Raw genomic sequence first — 19,099 nt, forward strand, 5'->3', positions numbered from 1 at the left:
TGACGAGATCGAATTTGTGTGTCCAGATATCACTATCATTTGCATGGGTTGCTGTGGAAACACCGTAGGTGTTGGTGGCTGCATTGCAACGCTGGTGACGCAACTCTCCAGCGTCAAAACGTGATAAATCGCCGTCCATTATTTCGCCTTTCAAATCGATTTATTTTGGCTTCTGTCTGTAACTCATCACAGCCCAGGTGGTCCCAGACATGTTTTCTGTTGTCCCAGAGGACAAATGTTCAGAAGATGTTGAGAAGACGGTCGTTAATCGAGGGCCGCGTTCAGTTTGTCGTTCAGTTTAGAAACTTGTTTGTTGGTCTGTGTGTGTTTGACAGAAGGAACTGAGGAGTTCCTATTCTGTCCACTTATCAGGAAGATGTCAGTAAAACACACCGTGTCTGCTGTTCATCACGTCCACTCGCTCATCCAGCGCTTCCTCATCAAACTGGTTGTGGAGTTTATAGAGAAACATTGACCTTTATGTTGAGGAGAGACTCAGACTGGTTGTTTTGCTTTGTCTGTTTCAGTGACTGTGTTTTTATTGGGTTAATTTTTTTTAAAGTTGTTTGGCAGTTAATAATTCGAGAGGGAGCAGCAAGTCTGAGTGACTGAAAGTTTTTTAATTTAATTAAGATTTAATTTATGACTCAAACAATAGTTTACTTGTGATTTTTTTTTTTTTTAATACATTTTTTAAGGCATTTTATGGCTAATTTACTTGTCATAAAGCAGTGAATTTATTCAATATGACAACTTTTGTGGGGGGTCTACAGGTCTTTAAAGTTGTGTGATAAGGCCTTAAAAGTTATAAATCCTGAATTTTAATCTGTGAGGTGTTAATTGCCACCAATTTTTTGTCTAATCATTTATCTGTCTTCTAATTTTGTTTTTATTTGCCAACTTTAGCACGTTTAGCCAAAACAGCCAATTTGAACTGTTTTAACAAAAGAAAATTTTAGAAAATAAATGGAAATTGATGCTCTAATTTGCACAAAATATCAGTTTTGATAAATTTGGGATTCCCACAAAAAACTTTCCAAAACTTTTCAGCATCTTTTTAGGGCTTCTTGCATCTAAAATATTTAATTTATATCATTATATTGAGATTTTTTAAAATCGAAATGTTTTCTGTTTGTGTTTAGAAATTTGGTTAAATATGTCTTTAATTATTGTTCAATATTTCTGATTGATGAATCGTACAGCTGAAAAAAAACAATGTCAGAATTTCCATCCAAAGACTCAGAAGGCTGCCTTTATTTTAAAGTTTTAAAGTTTGTCATTTGTTCACATTTCATGGAAGAACAATATTACAAACAGCTGTGAGAATATCTGCATGGAGAGTCAGATCAGGCAAAATGTGACTGAAGTGAAAAAGAAAAGAAGAGAGCGAGAGGAGGAGAAACGTTTTAAATTTAGTAATGTAAACATTTGGTCTGCAGCCGCAGCAGAAACACACACGCATGTGAAGAAGTTCAGAGTTCACCTCAGAGTGCAGATTGTGGGCCGCTGCGCTGGATTAGCGTTTCAGAGCTGCGCTCTGTGTCTCTGCTGTGGTTCGTGGAGTCGATAAAGTTTGGCACGTGGCCGCGCTGGACAGAGAATAAAGTCTGGCTTTAAAGAAACTCTGCGACGTGTTGACACACAGATCTGTTATCAGCTGACCCTTTCACCGAAAAACAAAACCAGCGGCGGCACTTTGATGAAGGCTGCGTGTACAATCCACGACTGTTAGGGACCGTTCGTTATTTATTCGAGGGGAGGGGTGCTGCAAAATGGGGGGAGCCATTTCATATAATCTTTGAAGCACTGGGGAGGAAGTAAGGATTTTTATTTAGTCTTGGGAAAGGTACATATAATTTTAGAAGATCTTTATTCATTTTAAATACCGTCTGAACCTCAAAACCTGCTGGCCAATTTGAAAGACATGATTTTTTTCCCAAAAATTATATAATTTATCATAGCAACAAATTATAAAAGCAGAAATTATTGATTGATTTGTAAGTTTCTTACAGCCCTTGAACAAATTAGTCAGGAAAAATAACCAAATCTAAGCTTCAGATGATGATATATCAGCATCACTAAATTTCACGTGTCTCATTTAAAATTTCACCCAAAAAATAAATCTTGCATTATAGAAACAGAGGGGGGGTCATGCGTTTTCCCCTCTCTTTGAGGAGACTGTTGGAAAAATATGTGTGGCTTTGGAGAGGGTCAAGATAAAAAAGTAAGACAAAAAAGCAAACTTTAGTCCCACCGAACCAGAACCCCGCCTCCTCCAACAAACTGTCCCTCAGCATCAAATTAAACAAACTCAAGTTATTGAAGTTTTTCCTTCTTCAGGTATTTGATTTTTTAAAAATCATAATAGCGATCACAACTGATACATTTTATCCACAAAACTCAAAATAAAAAAGAAAAGCACAAAATAATCCTCATATCTGTTCAAACCTCATTTTTACAATCTGCTCACTGTTTAAAGGGAACTCAACACATCTGATTCTGTTTACAGGTCTTTGCATTGTGGGTAATGTAGGAGCCAGGTGTAAACAAGAAAGACAAATGTGTGGAATTTAAAAAGAAGATATTTCTGTTTTGTTTTGGGGGTTTTTTTCTGTGAAAAGTGAGTCAGGTAGTGTTGTAAAGCTGCAAAACTAAATGAGTGTAATAATCCTTTAATCTCTGCAGCCTCAGAGTCAGACGGCAGTCGTAACAGCTCCCAGCTTCCTTTTCTGATTATTACTCAACAGCGAATTGATCATCGTTAATTTGCTCAACTGTGAGCTGCCACTCCCACTTACTGCAGTTTCAGTGCGAAATCATTTTCCCTGACTCAGATCTGATCTTCTAAACATTCATCTGACAGAAAGACAGGTTGCTTGTACATATTATTTATGTCCAGTACATCTATTCAGATAAATCTGGGATTTGTTAATATGAAATCAATATTGTGACACTTAAGATTCTTTCTATCGTCACATAAAAATTTGATACTTCAGAGTGCAAGTTTGGGTTTTTTTTTCTTAACTGGAAAAATGACTCCTTAGGGGTTGTGTTTTTTGCATGAAACTTTTGTAACATTTTGGCCTTTTTTTCACACAACAGCAGTGTTTTTGGGGCCTGAAAACGCAGCTTTTGAATCAGCTTTAGTAAACTGGCAATGTGCAGATCCTGTGAGAAGGGTGAAATCAGGGCTGGACTTTATGTTTTTAGACAAATAGCCATGTGTTAGTAGGACAACTACACTTGCTCTTTTTGAAAAAACGCCTTTTTGCACAGAAGCGTGATGTTTTTTTATGTTGTGTCATCACAAAATTACACCACCAGTCACTGGCCTGGCATCTACACTACAGCATTTTCAGTTGTTTTTTGCACATCAGCGTCCATGAGGATCATTTTTTACAACAATATCATATGAGTGCAGATGTTTTAAGAACACAAAGGAAAGACTTTTAAATTTTGGCGTCCAGACGTGAACCTTAATGCTTATTTGAAGGAATGTTCTGCTGCTGTCAATACAAATGTTAAAATAACTGAAACAATACATGTATAAAAAAAGGATTGGAGATTAAAACACTTGTATAACACCTTCATTTATTCTGTTTATGAGAAACATTCATTATTATATTATGTCACATTTTAAACAGTGCGGACAATAAGTACCAACAGATAAACCCAAAGGTATCTGTAATACAGGCTACCAGGCATGTGAGAGTGGAGCCGCAGCTTTTCTGTGATTTTCCTGACAATTACTTGTCACAAGCTGAATCTGGGACGTGTTTGGATCTATTTTTGTCTTCCTGAGACTATTCTTATCTTGTGTTGACTTTATCAAACATCTGGAGAGACGCTGAGAGAGAGCAGAGGTGGGCGGCTGCACCCAGAAAGAGGATCCATTAAATATTCTAGCCCGAACAAGAAAAGCTGTTGGTGACAGACTCTTTACCACCCTCAAAGCCGCAAAATGACCAATTTGTAAATCGATGAGTTGATGTTTTATTACCTTGAATTCATGGAGAAAACTTGATGCAAAACCTCTTGCATGCCTAAGCGGGAAACACACACAATACGTGAACGCACAGTTTATTGATTTGAGGCCACTTAAACAACAGTGAGACTGTATCAAAATGACCTTTTTTTAACTCTAGTACAACTCGTGCAGTATAATCCAAGTCTCATATTTTGAGTTTTATGCTCAGTTCTTCCCAAATATGTGCATTTAAAAAAAAAAAACTGGCTTTAAAGGGAGCATAGATAAGTTTTACTTTACTTTTTACTGTTCCGGTTTAAATGGTAACTTTTTAGAAAAAATGCACGTGTTTGTGAAGTACTGAGCTGGATAGATGAGTCTCAGGTTATACTGCAGGAGTTGTGTAAGAATTTGATAATTTCATAACGCACGTTTTAATGGAGTTTTGCTGGTTTGAAGTGGTCGGTGGTGGTACACAGTCCCCAGTCAATCAATAAATCAATATGTTCGCCATTTTCATGGAAACAAAAAAACAAGGTTTTCTTGACGGACGCATGAAATGACTGATCTAAAAAATGGTCATTTTGTGGGTGAAGTCGTCCCCTAAATGTCCCCTAAAATGTTGTCTTTTTAATTTAAAGTTTCTATTGTGCTTAAAATGTTCGTTTCTGTTGTTAGATTTGGTCATTCTGTTTAATTTAAGGCTGATCTATGAGAGTACAGTGAGTTATTGAATGTAGATTTATGCTTTACTAAAGACAATCTGGGAAATTAAAGGGGTATAAAAAACACCAACAGTGCTCAGATAAGAGAAAGTGATTAAAGGAGGTGTCAATTAAATAGAGGCGAAACGGTAAATTAGTTGTTGTAGCTGATCAACTGTTCTGACAGAAAACTGCAACTATGTTAATAACTGATTATTAATTTAGGCCATTTTTGAAGAAATAATATTCCCTAATCAGATTTGTGTTATCCTTTCAAGCAGAAAAACACCTGTTGAATGTGAAAGTGAAGCAATGAATCAGTTAGACAGACCAAAAATTGATCCGCCGTCATGTATGAAGCAGAACTCTCTTAAATTCACGTTTTTCAGGCCTGTGTGTATTTCATGTATAGAAATTGAGATTTCCTTGGGGAATTATAAAATATGTCTTCTTCTTTTTCTTAGAAAAAGACAAATATTGTTCAGTTTAAGGTTCTTTAAAGTGAGAATTTGCTCTTCTGTTTCTAACTCTTGCAAACTAATTATTTTTCGGTTTTTGTTAAGGGTCAGACAAAACAAAACACTTGTTTGCATGCTCACTGTTTCACTTAATTTTTTTGAACTTACTTCAAATCATTTGTTACTGGAGCAAATTAAGATTGATCTGTAATGAAAATAATGGTTAGTTGCAGCCCCACCCTAAAATATTTGCATTAGAAAGTGTCAGTTTCCTGTTTGTTTGCGCCTCCTGTCTCTACACCAACATGTCTGTCTGTGTTTGTTACAGACAGCTGAAGAAGCTGAGCGAGGACAGCCTCACCAAGCAGCCAGAGGAAGTGTTTGACGTCCTGGAGAAGCTGGGTGAAGGGTGAGTCCGTGAGACGACGGGGGACCACCTGTTTACACGCGTCTCTCCGTCTGTGTTTAAATGTCTCTCTGTCCCCCTCTGTCTCGTTTCTCGCCTCCCTTTGTTTGCCAGCTCCTCCCGTCTGTGGTGCTCATCAACATAAACATTGCCTCCTCATATCCTGTTTCTCAACGCACTTCCTGTTCAGAGCGACTGATTGACGCTGTGTGTTACTGCTGATGCTCTCGTCTTTGAGCAGCTCACCACTTTATGACCCTCCACTGAATTTAAGTCCTACTCTGTCAGTTTTTTTTGTTTTTTTTTCCAACATGAGCCGATCGTCAGCCACACTGCTGTTAATGAGGCACCAGTTATGTTTAAAGTTAATTACTGGAAGCCTTTGGTATTATCTTCTTTTTTTGTTTAATTATGTTTATTAGCTTTTATGTTGATTTGGAATAAACAGAATAAACATTCACAAACCTCATCTGTCCCATCACTTAGATACAAAAACAAACAAAAAAAATAGATAACTAAATAATAATAATAATAATAATAATAATAATAATAATAATAATATAAATAATAATATAAATAATAATAGTGTTAGTCCTACTACTACTAAAACTAATAATAATAACAATAAATATATAATAATATATAATAATATAATATATAATAGTAATAATATAACAATAAAAACAATAAAAGAGGAAAAAAACCCATCCCTCCCTTCACTTAGCCAAACATGTATCAATTATACAATAAAAAAAAATGAAAATATATAACTAAATAATAATACTAATGACACAAATAATAATTCTGTTACTCCGACTACTACTACTACTGCTACTACTACTACTAATACTAATAATAATGATGATAATAATAATGATGATGATAATAAAAACTATAAAAGACAAAAAAACACATCTGCCTATACAGCAATGCTTGCATCATTGTCTTCTTTTACTTTTATTTGGGCGGGTGACAACAATCTCAAAATAAGTGTGAAAATAATAACAGAACAATCCAGCGCAGACACGAGAGGACGCCCAAACTGACAGATGATGACTACTGATATCTGTCAGTTCCTTATGCTGAAAAGGCCAAACATAACACAATAAAGGAGCATTACAAAATAAACACAGGACAAACTGCAGTGTTGACTGATTTAGTTTGTGTATTTTTATTAGAAGGTATCATATTATAAGACAACCTTCTCCAATAAGTATTAATGGAAAAGACATCAAACTCTTTGAGACGAGTCCTGCTGGGAACGTTTTCTTGAGATACCAACAGGAAGTCCTCATCTTGGAAGTACTGCTCTCTTAATAAAGTGAAACTAGGGAAGGGCCGTATATCGAATATACTCAACTCGAGTTATTGCATCTTGTTCTATGTGTGATATATATATACACACATATATATACATATATACACATATACATACATACATACATATATGTGTGTGTGTGTGTGTGTGTGTGTGTGTGTGTGTATATATATATATATATATATATATGTATATATAAAATGACTACACTGCGAACATCAAGTATAAATTGTCACATTTTTATAAGCCAAATACACTTCAGTTCTTTCCTACAGCTCTCTACATCTCACAGACACACACACAGAGCAGAGCTTTTGCAGACGTCCATCTATTAGACTATTAAGGCACATTTTGTGACCATGGAGTACTGCTGCGATTTGCAAATATTATTAAATTATAAACTGGGGAACTGTTAGTTTGTTTCCAGCTTACAGAGAATAAATCATCTTGTTTAACAGCATTGCGGTATTTGTTTAACTGTCTGCTAACACTAACATACAACTGTGTGTGTGTGTGTGTGTGTGTGTGTGTGTGTGTGTGTGTGTGTGTGTGTGTGTGATTTGTGTTTGTGTGTTTGAGGCAGAAGGAAATGCATCCCAACGTGCTTAACAAGAAAGAAATTAAATGCACCAAGTGCTTCACATCAGAACACATAAAACACAAAAAAGACATAATAAAACCTGCATGTAAATATAGAGTAAAATTACAATATATTACATAGAATGCATCTTCAAATGGAAAAAATCCACTTGATAATACCAGTGAAAGCAAGAAAAAATAAGGGTAAAAATTTAGTGCACAGAATGCATAACACAAACTGGAACATAAAGTAAAACCCACTGATGTTATTAATAAAATAAGAGTAAAAATAGAGTATATAAATGCATAAAATCAAGGAAAATACAATATCTTAAAAATGTGTAGCAGTACGCAGGTGCAAAGCAGAATGCAAAGGGTAGGCCCAGGTTTTAATTTTAAGGATTTTAGAAAAAAAAGACTTTGTCTGTTTTAAAGTTTGAGTAAACAGACTCCAGTTCGTCCTGCTGCTGCTTGTCACGTCATTTTTACTTAACATGTGAGACGTCTTTGTGTCTTTGTGTCTGTGCAGGTCGTACGGCTGCGTGTTTAAAGCTCATTATAAAGAGACGGGGGAGATCGTAGCCATCAAACAGGTTCCTGTGGAGTCTGATCTTCAGGAGATCATCAAGGAAATCTCCATCATGCAGCAGTGTAACAGGTACGCTGATGGTTTGTGTGGACACAAATGTGTTCGTAAGTGTGACAAAGTCATTTAAAGCATCACTGCTGTGACTCAAATCTTTCCAGTTTACGAGAGTCCTCCCACTTTTCTTTTTAAAGAGGGGGGCTGTGTAAATGTACCTCAAATTTAATATTCACAAATAAGCTAAAAAAGAGCTGCGGATTCTTGATATTTTATGTTAAATTATATTATAAATATGTACACTTTACTATTATCACTCTCAGATGATAGAAGCTGTTGTTCAAGGTGACTTTAAATAAGTGTTTTAAGTCTCAGTGGAAAGAATTTCGACATCGAACAAACAATCTCATATCAAGTTTTTTGGGGGGTTTCCCCATGAGGGAACACTCCTGCAGAGTGCATGACAGTTGTCACCAAAACTTTTAGGGGAAATACTGCATCAGTTTGTTTTTTTTTCTGGTAAATGTACCAAGAAATCACAGTCATTGCTCTGCGCTGTGACAGTGTGATGAAATGAATAAGCGAACAGTGTATCTGTTCCACCAGCCCCCAAATAAACAGTCCGGCTTAAAAAGACGTGGCAGCAGATGTTTTAACCATGGTGGGCAGCCACAAATAAATTAATGTCTGAAAAACCCTGAATAGTAACAGATGTAAACATAGTTTCTGATGTTTTTTGTCATTAAATTTCCTTTGTTTAAAGGTATTTTTAACGCCTAATATGAACAAGAGGAATTATTACAGCAAGAACAACCTGTTTCAATGTTTATTTGGGACAGACAGACTTAAAATATTGCTGATCTGTCCTTAAACAGTCGGTGTGTATATTGCACATTTTGTGCTTCAGAGCAGTCTGCAGATGCAAAAAATGCTCTGTTAACAAAAACACACTTTGAATTTTATAAAGCCTAGAACAACACATGTATGACACACGTATGACACACACACACGTGTCTGCATCATGCTGAGTTTGTTCTCTTGTGTTTTCAGTCCTCATGTGGTTCGGTACTACGGCAGCTACTTCAAAAACAGTGACCTGTGGATCGTTATGGAATACTGTGGAGCCGGATCGGTTTCTGATATCATCCGAATACGCAACAAGACGGTAATGTGACACTGAAGCGCGCACACATACACACACACACACACACACACACACACACACACACACACACACACACACACACACACACACACACACACACACACACACAGGGAGAATGTGAATAAGTAAGCGTTGTTGTACTGAAGTGTGTAATTACGTGTCTGCATAAAATAGGGAGTCAGACTGTACACACAAATCATGTAACACACTTAACATGATTTCGAGTACTTTGACATAATTTAACGATACTTTTGTGTGTGTGTGTGTGTGTGTGTGTGTGTGTGTGTGTGCGTGTGTAGATAACAGAAGAGGAGATAGCGACCATCCTGCAGTCCACTCTGAAGGGTCTCGAGTATCTTCACTTCATGAGAAAAATCCACAGAGACATTAAAGCAGGAAACATCCTGCTGAACACAGAGGGTCAGGCCAAACTGGCCGACTTTGGAGTTGCTGGACAACTGACGGTGAGTAAATATTACAAATTCAGAAAATAATTTCATGTGGGTTTTGTGGTCGCTCACCTGGTAGAGTTTGTGCCCCATGTAGGCTGAGTCCTCAGCAGCAGCTCGGGTTAAATTCTGACCCTCCAGCCTTTGCTGTGTTGCTTGCTCTCTCTCTCACTCTCTCTTTTCCACCTTTCTTCTCTACCACCTATTACATCTACTAATAGCAAGAAAAATCCCCCAAAAAAGTAAACGTATTACTTAGTCCCTCCAGGATGCTTTGATTACTGTAACCTTACCACAAATGTGACTATTAAAAATAGGTAAAACCTAATTTCCTTGTAGAGCAGCTGACCCCTCGGAGAGACACTCTCACCGTCACAAATCGATTACAGTTCTGTGAGAAACACCGAATGCTCACAATAATAGACTCAGAGTCTGAGACAGCATCACAACTGTTTTTGCAATTTTAATCAGGGAAACTAAATATGATTTTAAATCATTTTCAGTTATACAGCATTTCTAACTGATTTATGCTTCCATTTCTGTGAAAAAACTCAATAACCAGATCATCACAATTAGATTTTTGCTGGATTGACAGATGTATATATGCATAAATGTTAATAGCATTTACTTTCTTTCTCTCTCTGACCTCATCAATCCTTCTGAGAGAAATTCATCTATTTGTGAATATGCTTTGTTGTAATTGGCTGTTTCTTTTGTACATCTCTTGTTTATTTCATCAGCTGGCCTCTTTTTTGCAAAAGTCTCCACATTATTCCTCGATTCAATAAAAAGTACTATGATAATCAGCGAAACAAACCCAAAAAAACATTGCAACTTGCATTGCAATGTTTTAGAAAAGTTGCAGTGAAATCATTTCCAGCCGCAACAATCACAAAAACAGTGCGCAAAATTCTTGAGAGACTGATACTTATAACTGTGTTTTATTAGAAGATTATGGATTATAACTGTGTTTTATTTATTAGACTTCTGTATTTCCTCCATTTACCAGATGCAACTTGCAAAATAAGTAACTGCAACTCAAAAAAATCCTGAATAATAAGATCATTATTGTAAATTAAATTTATAAACTTCTAAACTTACAACTTCTGAGCATCTGATTTAGTACCAGCATATTTTCTAATGACCTTATTTAAAAAAATGTTGTTTTGTAGGTTTTACTTGAATATTGTGAAAGCTCAGTAACATCAGTCACAGAATCCCAGTTAAACTATAAAGATTTTGTGTCTTGACATTAATCTCTCTGTTTTTTTAGGACACCATGGCGAAGAGAAACACGGTCATCGGCACGCCGTTCTGGATGGCTCCAGAGGTCATACAGGAGATCGGCTACAACTGCGTGGCAGACATCTGGTCTCTGGGGATAACGGCGATAGAGATGGCCGAGGGGAAGCCGCCCTACGCCGACATACATCCCATGAGGGTGAGAGACTCTGCGCAGTGTCTTTGTGTTGTCGACTGTGTTTGTGTGTGTTTTAATGTTTGAGGGTCGACTACGAAGACAGATGGAATCAGTTATAATGAGTGTTTCTCTCTTCGTTCATACTTTCGTCTGTCTGAGTGATGTTTCCTCTTTCAGGCCATTTTCATGATTCCTACCAACCCTCCACCGACGTTCAGGAACCCAGATCTGTGGTCTCCGGCATTTAGAAACTTTGTCAGCCAGTGTTTGGTGAAAAACCCAGAACAAAGGGCGACTGCCACGCAGTTGTTACAGGTAACTCCATTTACAACTTTACCACTGCACAGGAGCTGTAAATGAAGCATCTGCAAGCCAATATTTAACCCTTTGAAACCGGGGTAAATTGTTTTGATTTCTTTCAAAATAATGGGGAGAAAGGCAATGAGCTATTTAACAAGGAATGGCCCAAAAAATAGCAAAATGTAAGTAATAAATTACAAGAAAATAACCTGAAAATGAGCAGAAAAAAATCTAAGATAATAAGAAAAAGCAATATTTAAAAGATTTATATTTTCTGGACATTTTTCCTAGTTAGACTTTGATAAAAATCACCCCCCATTCATTTTCTTGTCAACTTTTTGCAATTTTTTCCCCCATTTGCAGGACATTTCTTGTCAAGTTGCTGGTTGCCTTTTTTCCCATTTTTCTAAAAGAAGTCAAACAAATTTTCTCGGGTTTCAGAGGTCTAGATGCTTGTGAAAGGCATCAATATCAATCCAGATTTTAAAGGGTTAAACTACTAGCTACTTCTAGTACTATAGAAATGTGTTTTTTCTTACTCTTCATCTTCATTTCTCTACTTCAGCATCCGTTCATCAAGTCAGCCAAGCCCAGCTCCATCCTCAGAGCGCTGATCACAGACGCCATGGAGATCAAACTCAAGAGACAAGAGGAGGCAGAACAGAGAGAGCAGGACGCAGAAGATGATGATAATTCGGTAAAAATGGGGGGGTCATAATTATTCTTCCATTCCAGTGGACAGAAATATTTGAAAAAATCCTGAGTAAAGCTTTACAAGTATAAGTAATATAACATCTCATATTTATTCTGAAATCAGTTTAAAAACAGATTTTGTATTTATAAAATATGATTTTTTTTTCAATTATGTCTTTATTTTCAACAATTATCCATTAACAAACAAAACAACACACAAAAAACAAGAAAAAAAGGGAAGAAAAAATGGGAAAAAAATAGTATGAATACACAAAGCAATTAAGGACAACATAATAAATAAGTAAACTATTTAAAAATAATTAAGTAAAAGAAATTAATTGACAAAATAATAATAGTAAAAAAGTAGATAAATAAAATAAAATACATCAATAGATTAACAATGGTCACAAAACATTTATTTTTTTAATATATATATGTGTATATGTATATGTATGTGTGTGTGTGTGTGTGTGTGTGTGTGTGTGTGTGTGTGTGTGTGTGTGTGTATACATACACACACACACAATGTAAGATCAAGTCTCTCTGGCTAGGCGGTGATCAGAGTCACAATATGATTTCTAGACTGAGACGTGTCTTGGGCGTCCTCCTGTCCTCATGTCTGCCACATCTGTTAAAAAAGGGGGGCGTGGCTCTACTGCAGTCGACTTTGCATGATGTGCAGTTGGCATTTAGACATCCCATAATATGCGTCTGTGAGTTTGGTTGGAGCCAGATGACAGTAATCATAGATCTAGACATCCTAAAAAAGTTCATTGGAATAGCTCAGATCTGAACAGGTTCAAATCTTCTGGATGTGTCCGACGCTGGTCGGTTTGATGTTTCAGGGAGAAGAAACAAAGAAAGCACAGTTGTCATCGTCGAGGTTATTTATGGACATTAAACCACCGGATGCTCACATGAGTTGTGTTTACTAAAGTTTTACTCCCCGTCTGTGTTTCAGGACGAAGATGAGGTGGACCAGGGGACGATGGTGCGGGCGGGAACAGGCGACTCGGGAACTATCCGGGCAGCTGGATCATTAGCAAGTTCACTGGGCAGCACGGCTCGGACTATGATCTCACACGACGACACGGGAACCATGCAGTCACAGCTGGGCACCATGGTCATCGTCTCTGACGATGAAGACGAGGAAGAAGCTGGAACTATGAAAAGTAAGTGCACTCTAACAAAATGTTCATCAGCCACAAATAAACAGCGAAAGAGGAATTTAGCTTTTTTTTTTATATGGTAGTATAGAAAAACTCAGTAACAAGTTTAATTAAAAAATCAAAAGGCAAACTGAAAAAAAAGATGCAGCTCAAAGTGCTTTACATGCGAGAGGGATACAATTTAAATCCTAAAAAATAAATAAATATATATATACACAGCACGTTGATACCTATGTTGTAGACAGAGGCCAAAGTTTGAAAACAAATAAAAGGGAGAGAAATAGAAAAGAAATATTAAACAACAAATGTCAAGATAGTAAAAGTGCATAAAATGCATAAAAGACATTTTTAAGGAATAATCATAATATGCAATAAAATTAAACAGAGGGTGGAAAATCTATCTTAGAATCTTTTCAAAAATTATGCAAAGAAATATTTTTTATCACTATATAAACCCCTCTCATCTTGAATTTGCAATTTTGGTGTAGTGTCCTTATAAATTTAAATATTAAAAAAATGCACATAACTACTACACATAATCAGGTCAGAAAGAAATGTCATATGTTGAGGTTAGAAAATTACATTTCCCAAGTCCCAAGTCCAGCATACAGGAGACACAGTGGTGACATGGTTGATATCTATCTGGGACTAGCCTGTCATCCACTTTTTGGATAATAGATATGATTGAAGAGGGAACTCCTTAAAATTATTTCAACTAAGGTGTTACTCACGAAAGAGAAGAAATCGTCTTCACACTTTGTGCTGTGAAAGCACAGATCGAGCTGTCCTTCAGCTGACTCTTAAAAATGAATTGGATAAATTCTGGTTAACTGATGATATATTGTATAATTTTAAAGCTATTTTGTGTAATTATTGATATTTTAAACATAAATATTGTGGTATTGTTTTGTGGGTTTGTTTGTTGTAGTTGGAGAGTTCATCTGTTTAGTCTTCACCTACAATAATACCTCTTTATTGATCAATTTTATTATTAATCTAAATCTACAAAGTAACTTGAGTGATTAAAATAATGTAATAATGCAGTAAAAAGTACAATAGTTCCATCTGAAATGAATTGAGTTAGAAGTATAAAGTAGCATAAAAAGAAAATACCTCAAAATAAAGTAAAGTAAAGTACTTCCAGCACTGCACATGAATCCTCTGCAGATATTTGCAGAGATGTTACACAAATTAAAGGCGTTGCGTCTGACAGAGACGACGATGAGGAATTGGCTCCCAGTTTACTGAAAGAAGCTGTAAGAGGAACCAAGTGATGAGGAACATGCTGACACTGATTCAAACAATAGACGCACACCGACTGTCACTGCATCTGGGCCTTTTAATAGAGTGTACTCACCCAGAACAGTGTACTCACACACTGTTCTGGGTTTCTCTGCTCGGATCAAACGTGTTAGTGAACTCCTGCTGTAGCTGACCACCGAAAAACAACTTCAGCTGTTTCTCCATCCATCCATTTTCTTCCGCTTATCCGGGGTCGGGTCGCGGGGGCAGCAGCCTAAGCAGGGAAGCCCAGACTTCCCTCTCCCCGGCCACTTCGTCCAGCTCTTCCGGGGGGGCCCCGAGGCGTTCCCAGGCCAGCTGAGAGACAAAGTCTCTCCAGCGTGTCCTGGGTCTTCCCCGGGGCCTCCTACCGGTGGGACGTGCCCTGAACACCTCACCAGGGAGGCGTCCTGGAGGCATCCTAATTAGATGCCCGAGCCACCTCATCTGGCTCTTCTCAATGCGGAGGAGCAGCGGCTCTACTCCGAGCTCCTCCCGGATGACCGAGCTTCTCACCCTATCTCTAAGGGAGAGCCCAGCCACCCTACGGAGGAAGCTCACTTCGGCCGCTTGTACCCGTGATCTTGTTCTTTCGGTCACTACCCAAAACTCGTGACCATAGGTGAGGGTAGGAACGAAGATCGACCGGTAAATCGAGAGCTTTGCCTTTCAGCTCAGCTCCACGACAGACCGGTGCAGCTGTTTCTGTGTCGGAGTTTCATCAGTGTTCGTGACGATGAATAGCTGTTTAATATCGCTGACATTAAATGTTCAGGCCCTTTGTTAGGAATCTCCTTCTTTTGCCAAACATGATGTGATGTGATCTGTTATCAGCATCTAAAAAGGTGCAGCTGTTTGTTTGTTTTGTTTTATCCACCAGAGGGCACAGTGTGACCATCTCACTGAAAAAAGCTCCTTGACCCTTGAAACGTGAGCAAATTGGCTTGATTTCTTTAAAAAAAACACAGAAAGAAGGCAATGAGCTTCTTTTTTTTGTAAAATTACTGAAAATTGAAAATTACTTGCAAATACAGGGAAAATTATTATTATTTTTAGCTTTATTTTTGTACAATTCAAGTTGACATAAGAAGACAAGAGGAAAAAAACAAAATATAAAAATGAAATTGATTTTGCTCTTGAAAATGACTTTTTTTTTTACAAAAATGGGATTTTCCAGCTCTTTGTGTGAAATGACATTTTTTTTTAGGAAAATGCACAAATGTAAATTAATCTGTACTCACCACATGTCAGCCTTTCATACCCTCAGGTAATGACAAACAAACAAAGAGAAATTATCGTTTTTTAGGTATTTATTGAAATAATCATTATCGTATATAACTGGCTTTAAGTAAGTTTTCATGTATCAGCGGCCTTGTTCATCAAATTACATAAAAAAACTTCAACGATGAAATACTAAGCACATTGTCACTACTTAGTTGTAGGGCTTTGTGATATTAAGAAAACCAAATATTACTTTTCTTTCTTCTTTTTTTAACCAAAAACTCCCTATCAACAGGAGGGCCACTTTTAACTTTTGTTAAAAACGTTTTTGTTTTGTTAAAAACTTATGTCAGAATCCCTCTAAACGTAATTAATGCACCGTCTGCAGGTGTCGTGCGTTTCCGTTAGTGCTGCTGGGAGTCTCGTTGCAGTGTAGGAGTCATAAGCGTTGGATGCACCGGGTGCTTTTGGAAGGGAGTCTCCATCAGAGCTGGACTGTGTTCATCAGTGCTGCTCTCTGTGGGTGTGTTTGATGTGTTTGTTTTTATATGCAGAGAATTAACCCCATTGAGACACCACAACACGCTGAGTTCAGACGTGTGTGTGTTTGATTTTGCTCCGAGTGACTCCGGTAATGCTCACCGCTGACGCTTGTTGTGCTTTACTGATGAAAACAAAGCTACTGAGGAAGTCTGTGGCACAATATTAAAACTCCCACACCACATTTAGTGAGATATTTATCTTGAAGCCGCAGGAGGCTTGTGGCATCAGCAGCCACTGGCAGGAGTAAGCAGCATTCAGATAGTGAGTCGGGTAATTTCCCACCCTGCAGTTCCCCGCTGAAACAGTCAGAACAGTCTGAGTCAGGCTTATTGGCATGAAGAATGTCACATACAAGGAATTTGCCTTTAATATAAGACCCTTTCCCTCTGGACAAAAAGCCCACAAACGCCTCTAACGTCTGGCTTTTGTCTCATTTCCGGGACAAATGAATCTGCATTAGTCAGTGTTATTTATCGGCTCCAAGTCTGATTGGCAGTGGTGGAAATACAAAACCCTTGTGGACGTGCTAATAGTTGTCCCTTTTCCAGCACAATGCAGTGACTCGCCCCCACATTATCTTTTCTGTCAACATGCTCCAACATTTCTTAAAATTAGTCAGCACCGAGTTTGAAAGAGACACTGAATAAGTTACTAAATAACTGAATAAGTTGATGGAAATGTAAGAACCGGGTGAAAGTGCAAAATTTCTCCCCTTTTTTTGGCATGATGCAGTGACATGTTGCCATATCATACTGTGTGTCTCCGTCCAAGAACCATTAAAACATCATTCAAAATTAATTTGCGCCAATTTTTAGAGACTGAATAAGTAACAGATATAAAAAAGAAGAAGAGAACCATTGTAACATTTTCACAGGTCTCCGTGCTGCTTTACTGTTAAGCTGTTTTCTGGCGCGTCTGTGACGTCGAATGTGACACACCACCAACAAAAAACAAAAACCGAAACACTGCAGAGTGGCGCTGATCTACTGGCAATGCGAAAAGAGTCTATTGCCTATTTATGTCTTTTCCCACATTTGAAAACCCTGCATATACGCAGACATTTTGGTTAAAATTTGTGTAAAAATAGTGTAACAGAAAAATATTTTAAAAAAAGCAAGTACTGCAAAAGTCAGGTATCCTAAATATAAAAACAAACATGCACTATAAAATAAACATATAAAATGTCTGTTTTCTGGAATAAAAGGACCAGAAGTATGAAATCATAGAGACTGAATACAGTAGACACGAACATGCAGAGAAATGCATCCATTTTACTCGACTCAAACATAGTTACTACTTATAAATCTGACACACACACACACACACACACACACACACACACAGTCTCCTGTCTGATGTTCTGCTATTGAGTTAGTATGGATCTCCACTGCTGGCAGTTCAAACCGCATTAACACAGGAACATTTAAAGTTTATAATTACATTAGTACCCCAATATCCTTCAGTTGTGTGTTTGTGTGAGTGTGTACATCTCTGCTGTGTCCTTTTAATGCCTCAGTGTGTGTGTGTGTGTGTGTGTGTGTGTGTGTGTGTGTGTGTGTGTGTGTGTGTGTGTGTGTGTGTGTGTGTGTGTGTGTGTGTGTTCATCCCAAATTAATGACCACAGTCTGATGCTGTAGGCGGCCCTGAGGATCAAGATAAGATATTAGATCAGATATTGATCCGTCCTAATGGCACTGAATAATAAAAAGCCTTTTAATTTACACTGATTAGCCGCCGAGCTGCACTCATGTTAGAAACCTCTCTGTGGCTCTCGTTTCTCGTTGTCTTCTGCACCTTTTTTTTTCTTAGGATGGATTTATTAAATAACAAATATAAAAATGTAACCAACAGGATATTAAACTCAAAATCCACTTCATCATTGTTGAAACTGGCAAAAACAAATTGGTTTACTTTTATTTCCTGCTGTTTTTCAGCAGATGACAGACTGAGATAACGTCACGTCTACAGTGAAATCAATTTAGAGCCTGGACTCCCAAAAACACTACAGTCTCACCATTTTTCCACGATGATATGACCTACCTTTACATAACGGCTTGCATATTTCACCATTTATCATAATCACATAATCTATATCATATTTATAATATACTTTATATTATTTACTACACATTTTCAGTGTTTTCTTGCCAGATCTGCTTGTAACTCACAGAAACAATAGACACTGTTTATTTCTGATGTTTAATAATCACGTTTTAGAAGAAGCAGAGAACAGCTGGATTCTCTCCTGAGAACATCTCTGATCTGATATTACTCATGAAAACATTTTTACTCAGTTAGGACTTCTTATGCAGAAGTAAATGTTTAGAAACAGAACTAAATTATAAGATTAAAAACTCTGAGATGTTTGAATCAAAGTCTGATTGTTGTCTGTGATCTCAGATGGAGAGCTCGTCTCTTCTCTGAGTTAGATAACTTTCATACCGTGATTTTGACAGCTGCTGCTTTCTTTTGAAATTTTAAGTCACATGCTGATTTGATACATCCAAAAGTACTCATAATCCCTGTTGAGGTCTGTCACTGACAGAAGGATTATGCTGTTTGAAAATATCAGTTCAGACATGTAGAGCAGCTGAGTTTATGATATATTTACAGGCTTTTATTTCAAAATGCTCTCTGCTCTTTTTTTGTCTCCAGACACATAAAACAGCAGCAAAAGACAAAATATAGATGACTCTGCATGAGACTGAAGCGAGTCATTCAAACTTTGCATTTGTTTTTTTTTGATGGAGCCATTATGTCGACTGAAATTAGTTATTTAAATTGACTTTTCCATTTCTGTGAGTCTCAACAATGTTCGCAAATCTTAAACTGCTCCGTCGTAA

At 37.3% G+C, this 19,099-nt stretch overlaps 1 protein-coding gene across 1 annotated transcript in view; it reads left to right on the top strand.

Moving 5' to 3' along the window:
• The window catches only part of LOC121937873 (serine/threonine-protein kinase 4-like), a 40,460-nt gene that overhangs the window by 2,688 nt on the left and 18,673 nt on the right, over positions 1-19,099 (top strand). The window contains exons 2-9 of the mRNA XM_088070731.1: positions 5,458-5,538; positions 7,962-8,090; positions 9,066-9,180; positions 9,480-9,644; positions 10,903-11,070; positions 11,227-11,364; positions 11,915-12,046; positions 13,004-13,214. Of these exons, the coding sequence (XP_087926857.1) occupies positions 5,458-5,538; positions 7,962-8,090; positions 9,066-9,180; positions 9,480-9,644; positions 10,903-11,070; positions 11,227-11,364; positions 11,915-12,046; positions 13,004-13,214 (1,139 nt within the window). The remainder of the gene's footprint in view (positions 1-5,457; positions 5,539-7,961; positions 8,091-9,065; positions 9,181-9,479; positions 9,645-10,902; positions 11,071-11,226; positions 11,365-11,914; positions 12,047-13,003; positions 13,215-19,099) is intronic.

This window comes from Plectropomus leopardus, chromosome 2 (genome assembly GCF_026936395.1).
Source record: "Plectropomus leopardus strain MGB_pleo_1.0 chromosome 2, ASM2693639v1, whole genome shotgun sequence".
In the NCBI taxonomy this organism is placed as follows: Eukaryota; Metazoa; Chordata; class Actinopteri; order Perciformes; family Serranidae; genus Plectropomus; species Plectropomus leopardus.